Source organism: Mesocricetus auratus, unplaced genomic scaffold (genome assembly GCF_017639785.1).
Source record: "Mesocricetus auratus isolate SY011 unplaced genomic scaffold, BCM_Maur_2.0 Super-Scaffold_100676, whole genome shotgun sequence".
NCBI classification, from domain to species: Eukaryota; Metazoa; Chordata; class Mammalia; order Rodentia; family Cricetidae; genus Mesocricetus; species Mesocricetus auratus.
In genome coordinates, this window is record NW_024429266.1 from 39,181,222 (window position 1) to 39,201,770 (window position 20,549).

Here is a 20,549-nt window from a genome sequence, read left to right on the forward strand (position 1 = left end):
GGAGGGAGGGAGGGAGGGAGGGAGGGAGGGAGGGAGGGAGGGAGGGAGGGAGGGTTATCCCTGGGACTTGCTGATCAGGTCGTCTAAAGGAATCATCAAGCCATGTCTGCAAGAGACCAGATCTAAAAAAAAAAAAAAAAAAAACAAGAGTGATACAGGCCATTGGCCTCTGACTTCCACATGTATACACGCGAACCCAAAACAAACATACATACCATGCTCATGCACAGAAATACAATAGAAATGTTGACAGATTTTTGTTTGGGCTGCTAACTCACTAAAAACAACATGGAGACTTAGTATTAATTATAAAAGCTTGGCCTAACTTTAGGCTTGTTTCTAATGAGCTGTTATAACTTACATTAACCCATTCTTTTAAATCTACATTCTTTGACGTGCTTGTCCATTACCTGATCTCCATTATGTCTATCCTGGATGTTCCATGTCTGACTGGCAACTCTGCCTTTCTTTTTCCTAGAGTTCTCTCTGTCCAGAAGTCCCACCTAACTCTTGGCCAGTTAGCTTTTTATTAAACCAACCACAAATGATACATCTTTACACAGTGTAAAGGAATATTACACAACATAGAAATAAAGAAGAATTAATATAATCAGTATCTACTTTGAATTGTCAAGTGGAAACAAAACACACAAATGACCTCGTCAGAAGCATTAGGTCTGGATATACACATATATGCAAATAGATTATCTTCATAAAGAGAGGAGAAACATTTGCCAAGCACAATTTCTTGGGTGTTACTATAGCTAGTTTTCATAAATATTGTGTCAAGAGATAAGCTTGGGAAACTACAACTACATTAGGAAGTTGCATTATAAATACTAGAATAAGACATTTTTAAGGAATATACTCATTGTACTCAATCATAGGCCATAGGAAAACATGTTACAGCTTAGCTTGAAACACAAGCTTTCTTAATGATAGACAGCTAGCTCTTAGAGGTGAGGCCAAACCATTTTCAAAGCAGTTTGCTGGTAAAATTTTCTACTTCCATAATTTCTGTGATTTTTCTCCCTCTACAAGTTGGACCAAAGATGAGTAAAGAAAATCGCACCTGTTTTTGAACTTAATGTACCCAAGTCATTTCCTGTTGACAGACATCTAGTGAAAATGTCATTCCTGCCACCACTAAATCTCTGACTTAGAGGAGGACTTTGGCCGCACTCTTTCCCGATTTTGTCCCATGATGAAATTGACATTGGGATCCATGTTCCTGTCCCTGACTGTTGACAAGTCTAGGTTCCATCTACAGCCTTCTGTACCATCCAAGCTTGGGGCAGTAACAACCCATTTAGAGCTGGCTGATATTTTGCCTCTGTGCATGTAACGTCATAGGGGTTAAAGTGTAGATACACAGGTGACTGTTGGAGTTTAATGTAAGAACCCTAAAAAAGAAAAAATTTCCAGTTGGTTTTGTTTACCAGTACAACTCTGTAGTCATAAACAGTACCGTATTTCTCAAAAGGGGAAAAATCTAAGGTGTGAACATAGAGCTGAAAATCGCTGCTACAGGCACTGTGGACAGAGTCTCCTGGGTAAATGAAGACACTGAGGCTGATGTGTGGTCTGTCCCATGTGTCTGGATTGCAGAGACTTTCAGAGTCAGAGAGCCTGCTTCTTACCTAGTGTTTGCTCACTGTATAGCCTGCGGTGCAGGCAGGGCAGAGCTCCTCTTCAGAAGGACCCAAGATGCCCATGCGTGATTGTTCCAGATTGTTCTAGATGAGCCGCATGGACAGGTTACAGGGGAAAGGGTCTAATGTATGGCTTTGGCTTTACTGACACTTTTCTGCCATTGTGGTAAATTCCTTCCCTTTTTTTTCGTTATTCAGATGAGTATAGGATCAAACCCGTGGAAGAGGTCAAATACATGAAAAATGGAGCAGAAGAGGAACAGAAAATAGCAGCCAGGAACCAAGAAAACCTGGTAAGAACTGTAGTTCCCTGTGAACAGTGACTTGTGGTGACTATTGGCAGAAAACCTGGTAAGAACTGAAGTTCCCTGTGAACAGTGACTTGTGGTGACTATTGGCAGAAAACCTGCATCACACATTGGGCCAAGGCTCACACCCTGGGACAAGATTTCTTGAAAATGCTATAGCTATTCTTAGCTTGCCTGGAAGCTGCACCATTACCCTGTATCCTGTTTGTCTCAGAATAGGTCCCTTTTTAATCTGATAAGAAATGCTCCAGGGAAAACACAACAAAATTATTAATGTTTCTAAAAGTCAAGTTGGAGGGAGTTTTAAAAAAAAGCCCGACGTAGGATTGAGATGTACAGGAGGTGGACCCCTGCCCCCCCAACATGTATCCAGGTTAGGATGAATAGTAGCATTTCATTATTTGAAACGTGTAATGAGGAGGCTGCCTTTCAAAGGAAACCTCGTACTTCTAAAATAGGTCTCCATCCAAAGAGCCTGTTCTTCACATTTGTGGTTTTAAAGGTATCGCACGTTTAAGTGAATGTGAGAATTGTAATAATATGAAATTGGAGAGCTTCTTTCTCTGTTATGAAACACTCTACACATTTAGGCAGTTATTGTCTTGGTTTTTAATAGGTTAAAATAGTTAAGAATGTACGTTTATTCAGTTGCATTGGTACCAAATAGGTTTTGTTTGTATCTTGCATATATTTTATATTTAGATTGTTTGCTTATAGGATTGAACAAGTGTATTTTTTAGAATTTTGTTTAACATTAAGTACTTTTGCTTCACTGACATTTTTTCTAATAACACATTTTGTTGTTACTTTTGTGTCTTCTCCTGCAGCGCAGGGATTGACACAATATTAACCACTACTCACCGCTGTCATTTTCCATCAGACTCTAGTGGGTGTTCCAGGCTTTGTTTTGTTTGTTTAAGTTTGTTTCCTTCATTCTCTTCTACACGACAGCCCTAAATAGTAGACTGTCAGGAAGTGAAGGTTTTGCATCTTACATAGTGAGAATAAAGGACTGTTCAGTGGAGGGACACCTGCCTGGAGCAGCCTGGCCTTGGCTTCCCGGTCTGTACATCTGCTTGGTGTGCTTGTCTCTTGGGACCCTGAGGAAGCTGGAGACTGAGTTGCTCTCACTGCTCATCCTGCTGAGGTCAGCACAATACTCCCCCACCCCCACCCCTGTCATCCTTGCAATCTGTTGGCTCTTCTGATACATTCCTAGTCAACTCTGTGGTGAGAATTGGTGCTAGTGACCTGTGCAGACCAAACAGACCCTTGAAGAGAGAGACTTCTGGTCATTCTGGCTGATTGGTGTGATATGTATGCCAACCCCCACTCCTTTATTTGGGCAGATGCTCCGGGTCTACACTGCTGATGGCAGTTTTCCAGTGTGCAACATTTGCATGGGAGGTAGATGTCTCTGGTACTCAAATGAGCAGGCTGCTTTCCAAAGTTAAAAGTGATTTTCGCCGGGCGGTGGTGGCACACGCCTTTAATCCCAGCACTCGGGAGGCAGAGGCAGGCGGATCTCTGTGAGTTCCAGGCTAGGCTGGACGGACAGCCTCCAAAATAATACAGAGAAAACCTGTCTCGTAAAAACAAAAAAAAAAGTGATTTTCAGGTATCTGTTAGTATGCTATGTGTGTCAGTTTATAAGTCAATGTCTAGTCTCCGCAGTATGAGCTACCCTGTAGCTGCTCTGCGCTCTTGAGCCTTTTGGTCAGTTTCCGTGGCTTATGAGTCCTCTCCATGCAACATTGATATCCTCTAAATTCACACAGAAATGTATTCTGATGTCTGTCATTGCTCTATATCTACATATATTCCACTTTGCTTTTCACATATTTAATTTTTTGCAGAGAGAACCTTTCTTAAAGAAGACAAAGATAACAAAAGCTGAAGAGAGAATTTTCTTTTTTCTAACGAAGTCAAATACTTTGTTAGTAAATTGGAATAGTTGCAAGACATAGGTAGTAGATAAGGAAAAGACATAGTTAATACATAAGAACCTTGTAGAAAACATTTATGATAATAAACAGTGAAAAGACTCATACCTGAGATACATAAATTATACCTGTAAGTAAGAAAGGGGTAATCTGTTAAAAAGATAGATAAATGAATGGACCAAGTAGTTCACAGTAAACCATATCAGGTCATCATACATAAAGCTGTTCTCCATCTCTTGCCCTGTGCACACTCTCTCAGAGACAACGATTTCCTTTGTGTCTCTGAAGGGAGCTGGGCCCCCAAGGTACGCTTGCCTGGGTTTCTGGTGGGCTGATCTCTAAAATCACTTGTGCTTTTGTTCATTTGATTTTGTGTTTCCAAGAGCCAGAGGTGTGCTGGTTCTCAAACTGGTTTGTGCTGGTTGAATGTCATTGTAATTATGTAATTTAGTTAAATAATATGCAAGCCAGTGAAACACCACCGTGGAGAGAGCTGTTACAGTGAAATTTAAATGGAAGGCTTTGAAAAGTCTTGATGAAAGCAGGTTATTAAAAGCTTGCTGTTTAATTGAATTCTGCATCCAGCCTCTTACAAGGCCTTTACTTTCTCACTTCACTTAAGAAACCAAATAGCATTCACAGCTGTGCTTTGAGGACACGGTCAGTGAAGGAGGAAAAGCCATGTTCTTGTGACAAAGGATGGGAAAAGAAATGTGCATCTTGGTATTTTAAAATAAAATAACATGTTTGGTGTGCATATACATTTTACATGCCCCTATTTTGACTCAATGGCCTTAATTACCAGTTGGCATGTTGTCACCTAGTACAACTTACTATAATTAGGGAAATACAAATTAAAATGTGATCCCATTTTTTTCACCCATTAGATTGGCAAAAAACTTGAGGTTTGATGATATCAGGCTTTGGCATGATTGTAGGAAAATACGTGTTCACATACCAATAGTAAACACCTCCCTCAGAGGACAGTGTAGTGGTTGGTGTCTGTGAATGTTTAAACACATTTATCCATGACCCAACACTTCCACAGCTTGTATCCAGTAGGCAGCTGCCTAGGGGCATGAGGAAGCTTGCACAAGACATTCACCAATAGTTTTCGGTTTATATTGGAAAAAGAAAAAACTGAGCGAAGAGTTATCCTCCTGTCAGGAAGAAAACAGTTGTTACATCACACTAAGCAACAATTAAAAAGAAGAATTTGGAACTGTTATGGGGAAAACCATGCCAATTTCAGCATTGATATATGTACTGTGATGCCTTTTAATATTTTTTAATAAACCCAAAACAGCAAAGCTCTGCTTTTTCCCACAAATATCCATGTATATGCAAAAATTTAGATATTTCAGAAAGCTATGATGGATGTGTTCCAGATTAGCAGTACACAGGAGTTTAGTTAACTGATTTGCAAAATGGGCACAATTGTGGAATTCACTTTGGTGATAAGTTGTACAAAGTATGTAATATTATCACAGTTCCTGGTGAAGAACATGCCATTATGGGCTATTGTTATTTTACTTTTGTTAATGGAGTTGTGTTACTTAGGGGAAGATGAGAAAGAATTAATTCTGTGTTCAAGGTAGATTTTTATTACTTAAATATTGATTGAAATTCATTTATTCAAATGGGATAAAATAACAAGTTTCTAGTTTTGACTACTTCAGAGTCTTAAGTATGATCATGACATTTTCTCATTGTCTTGGGTAGGTAGAGCCCATGTGGGAAGGACTAGAAGTCAGAACGGAAACATGGCGATCAGTAAGTCTTATGCTATGGAAGTTCACAATTTGCACGTAAATAGTTTAGACATGTATTACTCTAGACTTGGCAGTATCAAGCCCTTCGCCTCTGATAGTGTCTTGACAAACATCCTATGTAGAGTTGGAAGCCCTCCTCACTGTTTAATAAAACATTGTCTGAGTGCCTTAATTAGCACTTACCATTCTGAGGACATCCTCCCCCAAGGGCTATTAAATCATTTCATGCAATTTGTTTACCTTGCTCGTTTAGGGTGCACACTCCCTAGGTTTACATATGGTGCATTTATTTTTATTCACTCTTTCAAGATATCTTTGTATAAATGAAAAGATGCTTTTCTCTCACACGATACACAACACAAGCTTTTGACTTCTGTCTCATCCTTATTGGTGAAGGATGATTTAAAACACCTCTCTGTGGTGCTCGAGAGATGGCCCAATGGTTGGTTAAGAGAGTTTACTACTGCTCTTGAAGAGGACCCTGAGCTTGACTCCAGCAACAGTGTCAGGCAGCTCACAACCAGCTGTAGATACAGCTCCAAAGAACCCCACACCCTCTTCTGGCTGCCTCGGGAAACTGTACCCATGTGCGCACACCCACACACACAGACATGTAGCCATTCACATAATTAAAGATTTAAAACAAACAAACACCTGCATCTAAATCACCAATTCCTGAGCACAGTCAAGGAACAGAGTTTTTAAAATGAAATGCTCTAATGTGCTTCATCATGGAAGTAAAGTGGAATTTAGTTTTACACATGACTAGACACACCCATTTTCAGCCTGTGAGGCATTTGATTTCAGAGAAGACTTGAAACTAGGAAATATCTTTGATGAGGCACAGTGTACTAGAAACACATGAGAATCTTAGGAGCTGTGACATCTACCTGGTAAAGTAAGAAAGTGCCCTTGGCAAGAGGACTCCCATTCCACAAAGTAGTGTTTCTGCTGGGTGATTTAGGTCAACAGGAAAGCTAAATGCTCAAGACCACAGCCACCAAATCACTCTAATTGTCAGTATATACTTTGTAAAGAATAAAGGACATGTGACTGAAGGTTGTAGGTGATAACACAATGCTTGTTCTAATCGGATAAACATCCCCATAAGGATATTCTCATAATTAACACTGCAGAAGTCCATGTGGACTGCATTTGTTTACCTTTACCATGACCCATGGAGTCGCTAATACAATAACTGTTTAAAGTTTGGCCTGACGATCTTAGGGATGACTGTCTTTGACCACTTGTCCTCAAATGCAAAGTTAAGTTAATTTTTTTAGAAACCAAATAATGCTAAACACTATGACTTTGAGTGTTTCATTTTCCCAACCCGTGTAAACATTCCTAGGACATTTTAGCATGAGGTAAGTGAACCAACAGTGGTAAAGGAGGTGTTAACAGAGAAGTGGGAAACTGTATGGAGCACCTCTGCTCCAGTTGTGGCTTGAATTGTCCTCAGGTTGGGCCCTAGGTGATTTTGTTAGGGATGGAGGTCTGAACTTGGAGGGACTTGCTTCCTGGCTTAGGGACTGTAGAGACTGAAAAATTCCCACAACAAAGTAAAGGAAGGCATGCTTGATATCTTATTTACACAAGGAAATTAGTCACCTGACTAGATATAACCAGATACCCAAGAAGAGGCAACACAGTTGCTGGGGATATGTCCATCATGGAGAGGAAGACACTGGCCAGTTCCAAGGTGACCGCAGTGTCCCTGTTGCACACTTGTTGCAACAGGAAGCAGAGATCAGACAGGAAGTTGGGCAGGCTCCCAAACCTGCCCCCAGCTACCTACTTCCTTCAGCAATACGCCACCTCCTAAATCTTCCACAGCCTTCCTGAACAGCACCACCAGTTAAGGGTTTAAGCGTTCAAACACATGAACCCATGGAAGAGAGTTCACATTTAAACCACAATGGCAAGATGTATACTCTCCTATAATACAGTTACTGCTTTGGCATTAGACTTAACCCAAGTACATCTAAGAGCTTAAGTATTCTAAGGGTGAGGAGTCCTCTTCCTCCCCTGTAATATGGGTTGACATCAGCCTGAAGTTCTCCTGGGTAGTCATCAGCCTGAGGAGGGCAGAATGTGCGAGTAGAGGGCTTTGGCACCCTTCCCTCCCACTCTGTTTCGCATAGAAGGAATAGCTGGAAGAACAGTGCCTCTGCACCCATCTTGGAAGACTTCCTTTCCCCAGCTGGCGCTTTTGTGGCACTTGAGCCAAGCACATTCAGGCTCTTAGAGATTATTATGGCACTGTGGTCATTTGTTCTCCAGCAGAACAAGAGTTTGATCTCTAAGGAGGAGGGATTTGCTGACTCAGCCTTCTGAGTGTCCTTCGACTAGCCGCAGCCTGGCTCCTGATTTGGAAACAACATGTTACGGGATTAAAACAGTGCTAACAGGTGTTCTGTACCGTACAGACCAGCCCAAGCCGTCACTGCCTTGCCTAGTTAAACAGTCACCTGGACCCATTGCTGTTACTGGTATTTTATGGCAGAAACAAAGGTAGTTCTAAGTAACTATTTACCCACCACCGTTGAAGAAAGAGTTGTTACCGTGGTTTATTATTTATTATTTGCTCCCAGGAAACAACGGTTCAGTTATACACATCATTAAACATTACACTATACAAAGAAATCAATGACTCAAATGTTGCTGGGGAGTAAGGGTTCTGGCTATTGGGCCTAGAGCCCCACACGTGCAAGGCAGGTGCTGTACCACTGAGCCACACCCCAATTCCTCAAAAATGGTTTCTGAAATGACAGCAAGACCATATCAAAAGGAAAGCATAGAAAAACATGACTGAAATTGTATTTCAGGTGACCTTTTCTCTCTCCCGTACTGATACAAAGCACTAACAAAGTGAGAGTGAACAAAGGCTTGGATCCCAGAACCATCTGTCTCTTGAATAAATACATTTCAGTGAACTCCGTTCTGGCCATCAGTTAGGCACTTCAGGAACACCGATGGGATAGAAGGTTTGACAAGGTCAAGTGGTGACTCCCAGGAAACTTAAAGGAGAACAGATGTACACAGTGCAAACAGAAGTGAGGGGACCTTGGGAAGACTGGGGAGAGCTCCAAGGAAATGGTGGTCCCTCACTTGGGACCTTAGGGCAGTATAGTAGGCCAGTCTTGGAGCAGAGCCTGAACCAGGCCAGCTTGTCGTTAGAAAAGGAGACTGGAAAGATTTTGAGCAGAAGGGAAAGGGTGAGGCCATCGTGGAAAGTTGGCAGGAATGATAAGTGACTTAGGAGGCTGATGGAGTACGCTAGGAAGTTTTTGTGACTGGTTGACATCGACTAGTTCTATATTTTATCTTGTATCTTTTTCCCTTGGTGACACATTAGTTCCTGATTTATCAGTCGTCACTTTGTGTTGTCTACTACATCATTTGTATCTACAGACTAAACAGGGCAGACCCTCCTAGTGGAAGTTAAAGATGAAAGGTGTTAATGACTCCCTGTTCACAGCATAGTTGCCAGAGTGATTGCTTTTCAAGATGCCTTTCCTGAATGGTCTTAGACGAATCTGTTCTTGGTCTTCTCCTGCCCAGTTGTGGATAGCCCCTGGACCAGCCCCTGAAATGATAGAGTAGACACAAGCAATGCTTTGATTTAGATTTCTGGTCTCTTTCCCAACTGTGACCCCAGTGTTTAAGTAGAACTACACAGATGCCATCTTCAAGGCAAAATTCTGTTCCTGTCATTCTGGGTATCTTTTCGCCTCTAACACACAGACACTCTGTAGGCACTTGGCTTGGTTACAATGGTGGAGTCTGGGAAATGGGTGACAACTGAGGTGACTGACATCATTAGAGTGCTTAGAGCCATTGTATAGTGTTGTGCCTTTCCTGGAGGCTGTTCAGCTCTCTCTCTTATAACTTACAAGAGGCTAAAAATAAAACCAGAGTGTATAAATTTCACCCGTCTGTTGACAAACTCAGTGAGGTGGCTTCACCCCAGTTTAATAATTTATGCCATGGAAGTGAGAGTATCCAAAGAAGCCATGATGTTTCCAAAAGCTGGACTCTGGTCAGCATCTCTCCTTCATTTCTGAGAAGATAATATCCAGAATTTGCTTCGTGGTTTTTATCTTCAAAGGGTTCTTGGTAATTCTGAAATGTGTGATCATTGAGAAAAGGAGGGAGGGAGGGAGGGAGGGAGGGAGGGAGGCAGGGAGGCAGGGAGGGAGGGAGGGAGGGAGGGAGTAGAAAGAATAAACGAACAAGGCATAAAATATTCATCCATCTCCTCTAAAAGCAAGAGGGTGTATTGCTTAGCCTGTCAGTATCATAATAGACATGAAAATACTGCTCTAACCGCCTGCCTCACATGCATAATAGGGCTAATTTAATTTATTTACTCAGTGTTCTGTATGATAGTTGATGCCAGATTTCCTCCTTTGAAAAATAAAACAATTGATAGTGACAACACTGTCTTTCCAGACTCGGTGAGCTGTCTTGGTTTTCTGCTTTGTGTCTGAGTAGGTGGTTGCCGAACAGACTCTCATCTGTGGACAAATTTCTCCTAACCTGGTATTTTAGGGGCTTGGTTAATCCCAGATAAATACTTCTTTGATGAATTTTTATGGTTAAGGGAACTTAGACCAGACGTGAAATGGTATTCTGTGGGAGGGAACTGGCATATGAAGAAAAGATTAGTCCCAGAAATGAAACAAAAGACTGACTATTAGAACAGAACAGTGCAGGACTGACATGATTCTGGGTCTCCCAAATGCTGCCCAGGGGCTCCTTTCTTCTGTGGAGTCCACGGCACGCTCGCATGAAAGGGACAGCAGGAGATGGCAGCTGTAGACAGGCAGGTGACAGGTGACGTTGTGCTCTTGAGGTGCTCTGCAGTAGTACCTTAACCCCCATAATGCTTAAGCTCATTATCCAGGATCCCTGTGGGCCAGCCAGGGAGAAAGGGGATGAGCCAACATGTAGCATGTGCCATGTGTTCACTCCTGGTGTTTAGCTGTGCTTCCAAAATTAACTTTTCCTCCTTCATAAATATACTACTTGCTTTTGAATTACTTTAAAACACACTTGGCAAAAGATAGAAGTGAATAAAAATAAATAAAATCATTTACAAGTCCCACGAGAACCATTTATGTTTTTGTACCTCGTATGCATAGAAATGTAACATTCCCAAGCAAAAATAGATTTTTACAAAGCTAAAAATAGTCTCACCATATGTCCAGAATCATGCTTTTAGAATCTTTTCCGAATTGATTGAAAAACCTGTGACCATACAAAAACCATGTGCCTCCTGATAGCAGTTTCATTCATAATCACCCAAAACTGGAAGAAACCAAGATGTTGTGGATAGATGAATGGACAAACTATGGCATATCAATACAATGGAATATTACTCAGTAATGAAAATAAATAAGTTACTAAGCAGTGAAAAATTTTAATGAACCACAAATACATATTGCTAAGTTAACTGGGTTAGGATCATTAGTGATTAGAATTCCCTCTTGCTTTCTTGGACTTGAACTTTACATGGAATATAAAAATAAATTCAGCTATTACTATTCTAAAGTTCACCATGGGCAAATATATTTGGGCTATGCTTTTAGAAAATAGAATGTGGGACTGGAGAGATGGCTCAGGGGTTAGGAGCCCTCGCTACTGTTACAGAGGGCCTGGATTCGATTCTTAGAACCCACATGACATCTCACAGCCATCTGCAACTCTGACACCTTCTTCTGGTTTCCACGGGCATTGCTTACACATAGTGCATAGATATAAAAAGAAGAAAAATACCACACATATAAAATAAAACAACAAAAGATTAAAAGTATTTTTTAAAAAGAAAGAACATAAGAATTGTTTGCCATTCTGTGATAAACTCCCAGTGTATTTAATCATTTTGTAAGCCTTACTCTTATTTTTGGATTAAAAATAAAGGCAAATATTTTTCAGTATCCTCCCTCTATTCTTTGATAAGAAGCCCAAATGGTAAGTAAAATGTTTTCATGGGGACATTTTTGTAGTCCCTTGAATCTTTGAGAAGTTACTTCTCAATAAGAGAATTTGATGCCTACAGCCTAGCCACCACTTGAAGTACATATGGTGCTTCAATGTGTGCATCCTACCCCCAAGATAAAATTCTAGTTGCTTCAGAAAGGTACAGTTGCGTCAGCCTGGAAGTCTCCGCTATCAACATCCTTCCGATGAACAGTTATTATATAACAGGTCTGCACTGTTTCATGCCTTCCTTATTTTTGGACACTTCTGCAGATTGCTTGACACAAGGTCCAGCTGATATCTCAAGGGCACCTGCTTAGGATATGGGCTGTGCTTAAGTAGATGGTCAAGATGGCTTGCACACAGGGCTGGCAGTTTATAGAGGCTGTGAACTCATCTGCAGGACAAAAATGTCCACAGGACTTCTACATGTTGTGGGATTCTTGCAGCTGGTAGACTAGTGGTAGTCACATCTATCACCTGATAGTTGGCTTTGTACAAGCAGTGGAGCCTCTGTAATTGTCACAGAACCTACCTGGATGGGGGGAAAATAGACCCCACTTCTTAATGGCAGAGTAACGTGCATGGCAAAGGACTGTGTGGAATGAGAGAGAATGCCCCCGCCACCTTTGGGAAACGCAGGTTGCTATAATCACAATTTACTCAGATTTCTGGGTAGTTAGGTACTGCTCCATGAGGACCCACTGACTTTAGACAACTGGATTGAGCCCTTCGATCTAATTCTATTCAAAAAGAAAAGCTGATCAAGGAAACCATAACCTCAAACTTCTGTTCTGAAAGAAGCACTCCTGTACGTATTAGGTACCCCCAGGGCTCCCGTTGTCCATCAAGTCTTAGCCAGATGAGACTGAGAAAAACATTAACCTTGCTTCTAACTCAACCAACTCCATGGTCCTTGCCTCCTTCATCTGTAACAGGAATGATGGTCACATTCTGGGTTCATGTTCTTTGTAAACACCTAGTAAGCAGCACAGTGATTTCTTAATAAAAGGTAGTGGTTCTTGCTCCATCTCTATGTCTTTACTTCCATTTGTAGCATATGTCTTCAAAACTTTCTAGAAAATTCCAGGCACTTATGCTTGTGAATCACAGTTTACACTGTTTTGTTAAACATGACCCACAGAATTTTAAAAATCAGGTTTCTGATTCCAATTTTAGTCTGTGAATATTAAAATCAGCATTAATAATTGTTTAGTCTTCTAAGAATCCTAATATGGTGGCCAATGTTGAGTTGTTGGTTTAAAGTGGAAGATTCCGTATCTTAACCCCCAACCTTCAAGTATACATGCCCATATTGCAAATGAAATTTGAGAAAGAACAAATTCAGAGAGTTTATAGAGAATGATACTGCTTGTTTTACTAGAATTTGCCATCACACATTAATGAGGAAAAGCTGTGTCTATCTTTAGACAGCGCTCTTGTCTCAAGGGCCTGCTAATTAGCTAAATGTTTGGCATATCTCCGTTACCCCGGTGGCCTCGATAATTAAAGTCAGCTTTGAACTCAACAGTCTTCCATGTCTTATCTCTGCTTTTGCGGCATCTTCATCCACTGATGAATGGTAGTGCCTCGCTTCCTAGCCATGCAGAGAGAACGGGCTCACCAAGTATCTCACTTTTCACACTTTGAAAGAACATTTAAGTTACAAATAGCCTTTTACTTTTTCAAAGGTAAAATTTCTATTTGGGGGGGGATCTTTACAGGGTTAACGCTCCTGGTAGCGTATCCCAGTCCTTGACAAGAAACACGAAGATTCAAGATTCAGCTCAAAGGAACCAGTGGTTAACCCCATTATTTTAAATTGTTGATTTGTTTTTTACACAAAAATTCAGGGGATCCCATGACATTGAGAAGTCCCACAGTATGATACTGGTGTGGCATAGCATGTTACCAATGGAGGTGTCAGGGACTGGAGAGATGGCTCGGTGCTGGGTAGCACTTGTTGCTCTTGCACAGGACCTGGCTTTGGTTTCCAGCACCCACGTGGTTCATCACAGCCATCCATGACTTCTATTCCAGGGGTCCAATGCCCTCTTCAGACCTCTGCAGGTGTGCTTCTGACCACCAGGCATGCTTGTGGTGCACATGTAAGCAACACACACACACACACACACACACACACAGAGTAAGTCTAAAACACGCAGACAAATAGAACCCAGGAAAAAAAACAAAGTCTTGGCCCCAGCCATCTGTCCATTCTTTCACTCTCAGAGTAAGTATTCACTAATCTCAGATTACATCTCAGCTCCTGGCTTGGTTTGGGTGTTGTTAGGAATACCCAGAGTCTTCTCTCTGCTACTGGGAGGCAAACCCATGAGCAGCCTGTTTCCGTGGAGCCTCCTGATGGGTCTGAAGTGTGAACATATGGCACTGTGTGCACCTGACATTAGAAGTACATTAGAAGAACATTAGAGAAGCCTTCATGGGAGAGCGCCCCTCACCCCGTTTTCATTTAGCTTGAGCCTCAAAGTCCCGTGGAAACTACTGTGGAGAGCCACATGCTCCTGCTATCATCTGTGTATAATGAACAATGCTGCAGTGTTGGCCTCATTCTTGGGAGTAGCCTCCGTGCTGGGATATTTTGTTTATTCTACAAGTAATCATCTATGGGAATTGTGCCTAGAGTAGCAATAAAAGGGTTTACAAAATTATAAGAAACATGGCCTCTATGTGATGCCCACATTCCAGAAGAAGCAGACTGGTAAAGGAGTATAAAAGATGACACTTAGTCATTTTGACTACAGACTAAAGGAGCAACAGGTCACGGGGACAGCCATTTACGTGTGAGGAGCTGTGGGAAGGCAGGATCTTGAAGGCTGCAGGGCAGTGTGGAGGAAATTGGGCGAGGGATAGCAGGAGCAGAGGCCAAGAACCTAAATCATGGTGGCCAATCAGAGCTTCCTGGCCTAACATGATTCAATACCTCAAGGGCTTTGAATACACCCTAGCAAAGCTGGACACACTGTTGCGTGATGGTGAAATATTTGACTGTGAGTTCAGCTACTCAGGTTCAGACCTCTGCACTCTTACTGGAGTGTATTTACCTCTCTGGGGCTCAGTTTCTTGAGGACACACTCACAAGGTCTTGCCAACAGGGCTACTGGACAGCTACATGAGACAGTACAAGGAAAGCCTTCGCTCACAGTCTGCCTTAGCAGATAGGGAGTGACTGTTCCCATTTGTATCCAATGGCCTTTGGAAGCCTTTGAAAGTCACTATCTTGCTATAGTTAATCCAGGCTGCAGAACCACTGTGCATTATCTTAAAGGGTTTGGGGATTCAGCAGATGAACCTTTGGGAAGTGATTCTAACTGCTGGTGTATTAGACACTTTTCTCATTGGTAAGACTAACCTGGAAAAGGCGACTCAAGGAAGGAAGGGTTTATTTGGGTTCGTGGTTTAAGGGTACTATCTGTCATGGCTGGGGGAAAGTTGGTGGAAAGTAGCTGGAGGACCATGAAACTCCTGTTCTTGTTGCACCTCAAGTCAGGAAGGAAGGAGAGAGGAATACTAATGCTCAGCTCGCTCCCTCCTCTCTCACACAGGGACCCCAACCTATGAGATGATACTGCACATATTTGGGGTGGGCTTTCCTTCCTCAGTTAAGCCCTTATGAAAGCATCCTAATAGGTCCAACCACAAGTGTGTTTCTATGGTTATTCTAAGTCCTGCCATTTAATGAGAAACATTAAGCATCACAGCCAGGTGCATATTAAGTGCTGGGTACATGTTTATACATATATTAATTTAATGAAATATGCAAAGCAATAGGAAATTTTTTTTGCTTGACAGTGAATGAGGTAAATTCAGAGAAACTGAGCTCCTTACCTGAGGTGGTTCATCTAATAAAATGTTAACAAGTATGCAGAGTATGTCTGACTCCATTTTCAGTGCAACTACATCTTAAAATTTGATTTAAAGGACATATATATCCTGTCATCATAATACATTTTTCATTTGGGATGGGAGGAATGCTGTCAATATTTGTTAGATTTGAGTAGTGACTTTTGTAGATGCACAGTCATGGCTGGCATGAATTTTGCATTTCAGGGTTTTTTTTTTTTAGCCTTATATCATTTTCCATTTTCCTTTATCATCATCATATTAAATTTTAATGGGTGTATAAAAGTACTTAAATTGATTTTCTTTAGCTTTTATCCAGCAGCTGAGTATTAATCTACTTCCTGTTATTCATCATTGCATAGGGCATAGTGTTTCTATAAGCACGTCCCCAAATGCAATCAGTGTCTTCTGTTGATTTACTTCCTTTGGTGAGTTTTCGGAAGTGGGATCACTGGCTTGATGGTCATGAATGGTTTTGTTGTTTTGACATTCACTGCCTAGACCCTCCCACTAGTATGGAGACTGCCAGTTTCAACACTGATGTAAGAGGAGTAGCTTATGTTGTTAAAAAGCTTTTACAGATTTAATGATAACTGCAAATGATACCTCAAGGCATTTTGCTTTGCATGTTTTGATTACTGGCTCTTTGAAGTATGTTTTCACCTAATCTAATAACCCTCTCATTTCTTCCTGATCTCATTTCTCTTATCCAAATATTAAATGTGCCTTGAGTACCTACTCTGTGCTAGACTTGCACTTCAGATACAGAAAGAATGGGAAAGACACGGGGTTTTATGCTTTGCTAGCGAAGGTGTCTGAATGAGCATACAGCTTTAGTTGCCTAAGAAGTGTCCACGTGTGATATGGATAAGACACCAGAGGCAGGAATAACAAATGCTTGTTGAATAAAATGGCTGCTGAGCTATTTCCAAAGACATTACTGATGCTACACATGCATAGATGTGTGCGTGAATGGTTGTGATAGCTGTTAGGAATATGTAATAATTACTCACTACCATGGTACGGTGGTATGACAAGAGGAAGGCTTGTCATAAGATGAGAGCACCCACAAGGACAAGGATGGAAGGCCAAAGCCCTGCAGAAGAAAACGAAAAGTACAAGGCAGTCTCAGTGCTGTGCTGTCTGTGTCTACCATTTTCTCCCCTTTCCAATATCCACTTATTTCTCACTGCTCTGTGTCTGTTTCTCCAACCTGTGTCCTACACACTAGCCCACCCAGCCTGCAGCGCTGACTTTACTGCTGACTAGGCCATGGGGATCTTGCTACTGTCACAGGGTAAATGCGTCCATCCTGCTCTGTTCGTTTCTTAATGAGAATGTTTCTTTCCATCCCCTAAGAATGAGTAACATCTGCTTCCTGAATATTTTTCGCATGATGTGCTATGTTTATTTCAAGGGATTTACAATTGCGTCTAGGATCTTCTAAGCTTTTCTTTTTCATTAGTGCTGTCTCACTAGGGCCAGATTCCCCCCGATTTTCTCTGGTAGGCTTTGAGTGCTAGTGACAAGAGAATGAAGTTTAAGGTTTATTTCCACCAGCATGGGCATTAAGAGCAGGTCTCCCCCCCTGCCCCAGTCAGCGGGCACAGCTGAGGTTGTAGTTCAGGACAGTTTCAGGGAACACGTTGATCTTTCCTCTGCCACCTGGTGACCGCCAGTGTTTATCCCCACAACAGACGAGAAGCATGGTTCAGATTTCATGTCATCAGTGTGCTAGTTTATAAATAAAAATTTTCTTGTCTTGATTTTTATTCTTTGTGAGTGTGCATGTAACTGATTGAATTAACGCTCAGATAATTTTAAATGGATTTTTTTTTTTTTAGTTTAGAGGAAACTCTTTGCGTTTTCATTTTCCTCAACAAACTGGATTCTGCATCTGATGTTGATAAAAATCTAGAGTGAGTTCTGGTGTCGTGGGGAAGGGTGCAGACGGAGGGTGTGGGCTTGATCACATGACGCCGCCTGCCTGGCCTCGGGTTTTCAGCTGTAAGACAGGAGCCGTTGTGCCAATCTTCCAAGAGGGCTATGAAGATTAGAGGAAGCAGATGACACACCGCCCCTCACAGGCTCTATTCCCAGTGTCGTTAACTCCAAGTGGTTGGAAAGCAAGGCCAATGCTATAATGGAGATCTGAGTCAAACATAGGAGAGCGCAATGGCATGGTGTTTATTATTAAAAACATAAAGCACTACATCACGACTGTGTGTCTTCGCTGTCCCTCTGTTTTGACCACTCCCTGTCCCGTCCTGTCTGGTCCATTGCTGCTTGCCACTGTCCGGATATTAAAGCTGTGTCGTAATGCAGATCTGAACATGTCTTGAGTAAAGACAATGGCTTCTTGTGGCTCTTGTGTTATCCCCTGATCAGGTGAGCCCTTACATGGCTTTGGGCTTTGGCCCACTGTCCCAGAGCTCTGAGAATCTCTTTGATCCCTAACATGAGCCACTTGTCTGTCCCATGGTGACCAATCTTGAGAGAATCCCTCTTGGCCTCCTCTCACAGCATGCCCTTCATTGCCCGTCACCTCCTCTCCTGTCACCTCGTCTCACGGCATGGCCTCCCTGCCTGTCACCCTAGTTGATGCAGCACTTTCACGGCCACCAGCTCCTGGGAGCATCATGCATTAGGAAGTCTGTGCTGTGGGTATTTTCATTTCAATTTGAATGACTTGAGACAAGAAAAGGCATAGAAGAGAGGTCCTTGCCAACTGGTGCCTGCAATTTACTTTGGAGTGAAGTGGAATTTCTGTTTTAATTTCCTGATTGTCAGCCGTACCGCTTTAAGGAGATAGAAGGTGGCAGTGCCGAGTCTCCTGAGCCCAGCCAGGTGTGGGCCTCTTTTCTGCATTATAAATGTTTTGTGTCTGTCTCAGCACAAAAGATGTAGCAAAAGACATCATTACAATCCATAACTTTTTCTTCTGTGTAATTCATTTTTACACTGTGTTTCAGAGTTCATTTTCCTCTCATTTGCAGTCATTCCATAAACATATATTAATTGAACAGCTTCCAAAAACCAAGAACTGCCCCATGTATGGGGAACAAAGTTAGGGGATACGCCCATCCCCCACCCCCAGATGCTTGCAGCTTGTTGGGATGGTTTGGAAATTAAAAAACTAAAATATGGTTAAACAGACAATGCTGTGGACTTGCATAGTTTTTCCTCAGAGTCAGGGAGAGAGCAGGCGAGGATACTCAGAGAGGAGACACTCGGGAGATAGTGAGAGAACGTGCCCAGAAGGATGGGGAGAGATACCCCTGGAAGGGAGTGTAGGCCATGGTGGGCCAGCAAAGGGAGCAGTGGGAGCCAAGAAAGATTGTGTGTGTGTGTGTGTGTGTGTGTGTGTGTGTGTGTGTGTGTGTGTGTGTGTAGGGGAGGGGCTACTTCTGAGAAAGCTCAGGCTTTCTCAGGCAACAAACAGGAATCCCCGGGGGGATTTTGAAATCCAGTACGTGACATCAGCTTTGAAACAGTAACGGCATTGATAAGTTTGAACACACCAAAGTTCAGTGAGGCAGAAGAGCAATTTGTCATAGGAAAGGGATCCCCACTCCCGCTGCTGCCACCCCTGCTCACATGGAAGTGACCCAGGACAGCTGTGAGGGACTTGGAAAGAGGTGTGTAAAATCCAACCTGGGATTTCAGTTGTCAGGTGATTTAGAGTCATCTCTCTTGCCAAGAAACTCTGGGGAACAACCGTAAAGTTCCAGCAGGAAGAAAGAAGCCCTGCTTGCCCTGCTTCGGTAGGCTGGATCCAGAGCGTAAGTGGGTAGGCGAGTTGCCTCCTGAAGCAGTTCCCAGCCCTTTCAGAACTTCTTACACACAGCCTCAGATGCAGAAGAGACAGCAGGCAGCGCCATCCCCTGTTGAGCGTCATTTCAAGTGGGCAAACCAAAGAAACCGTGAAAAAGTTCACTGAAAACAAACCTGGCCCCTTACCCCTTGGGTGGACTCGACCTTAAGTGAGGCTGTGTTTTCTCATAAGCTCACCAAAAGCCTCGTGTTTTCACAATCATAGCCAAATCCCGGTTGTATCTGAGGTTAAGTGCAGAGCAGATCACTGATGGCTGCCTGGAAGACTTTAGGAGATATGACTAGAGAATTGCCTGGTGTGGCTGCCTCCTTGTCAGAAACCTCGGAGTTTCCTACTAGCGTTGGAGCCTGCAATCTACACTGGATTAAATCATTTCTGTTAGGAGTTCTGTTGATCATGCTAAGACAATTGAAATGATGTCATTCATAGAATTAAACACTGTTGCTACCCCTGCCAGTCTTCTGTGAGTCATGATGCTATGAAGATGGCTTTAAATCACTAAAGGTCCGTGGGGTACTTCACCTCACGCCCATCATTTTGATGTACAGATTGCAGAAGAGGAAGCCATGTGATCTGGGCATGATCTTCTCACTTCTCCGCTCTTAATTGCTTCATCTCAAGACATAAGCGTGAGCCAGTTCACACAAGCACATTTGCTCATTTGTGGCTAAATGCTCCGTTACAAGCCTTTATTTTATTTCTTTTACACGCAGCACTACATACAGATAGTCTGCAGGGCTGGTATGGAAGCTTTGTAGCTTCAGCGACCCAGGCCCCTTGTGTCTTGTTGCTCTGCCATACCCAACACACAACTTCCAAAGTGGGTTTTAGAATGCTGCTAAAGTGCCCAGCTAGCTAGAAGAGAGAAGTCCCAAGGGAGGATAAGCAGACTCCTTCCAAGGCCTGACCATTCCCTAGCCCCTGTGCATACCTTTCTGGATAGAATGTAGCAACAGGTTACACATTGCTGGAAGAGATATTGCTGGAATTGCTGTCATGTCTCATAAGTGACATGTGCTCACATAGCACTTGTAAGGGGCAGATACTTGAGAATTATGATAATTAGTCCAAGCACCATGTCTGATTGCCTACAAACTAGTGAAAACATTCAGACAGTATGGGTAGGGTGACATTGCCAAGCTCAAGCGACTACTCTGATGGAATGCGTTCATTTTCTTTTTGGTAGGGGA

The 20,549-nt window shown here is 42.4% G+C and overlaps 1 protein-coding gene across 7 annotated transcripts in view; it reads left to right on the forward strand.

The window, feature by feature from the left end:
* Nucleotides 1–20,549, forward strand: part of CUNH1orf21 (chromosome unknown C1orf21 homolog) — a 193,773-nt gene that overhangs the window by 109,970 nt on the left and 63,254 nt on the right. For 6 of the 7 annotated variants that reach the window (XM_040738970.1, XM_040738968.1, XM_040738972.1 and 3 more), the window contains 2 exons: nucleotides 1,851–1,945; nucleotides 5,626–5,676. In XM_040738970.1, coding sequence (XP_040594904.1) covers nucleotides 1,851–1,945; nucleotides 5,626–5,676 — 146 coding nt within the window. The remainder of the gene's footprint in view (nucleotides 1–1,850; nucleotides 1,946–5,625; nucleotides 5,677–20,549) is intronic. The other variant, XM_005071277.4, reaches the window with a different exon arrangement.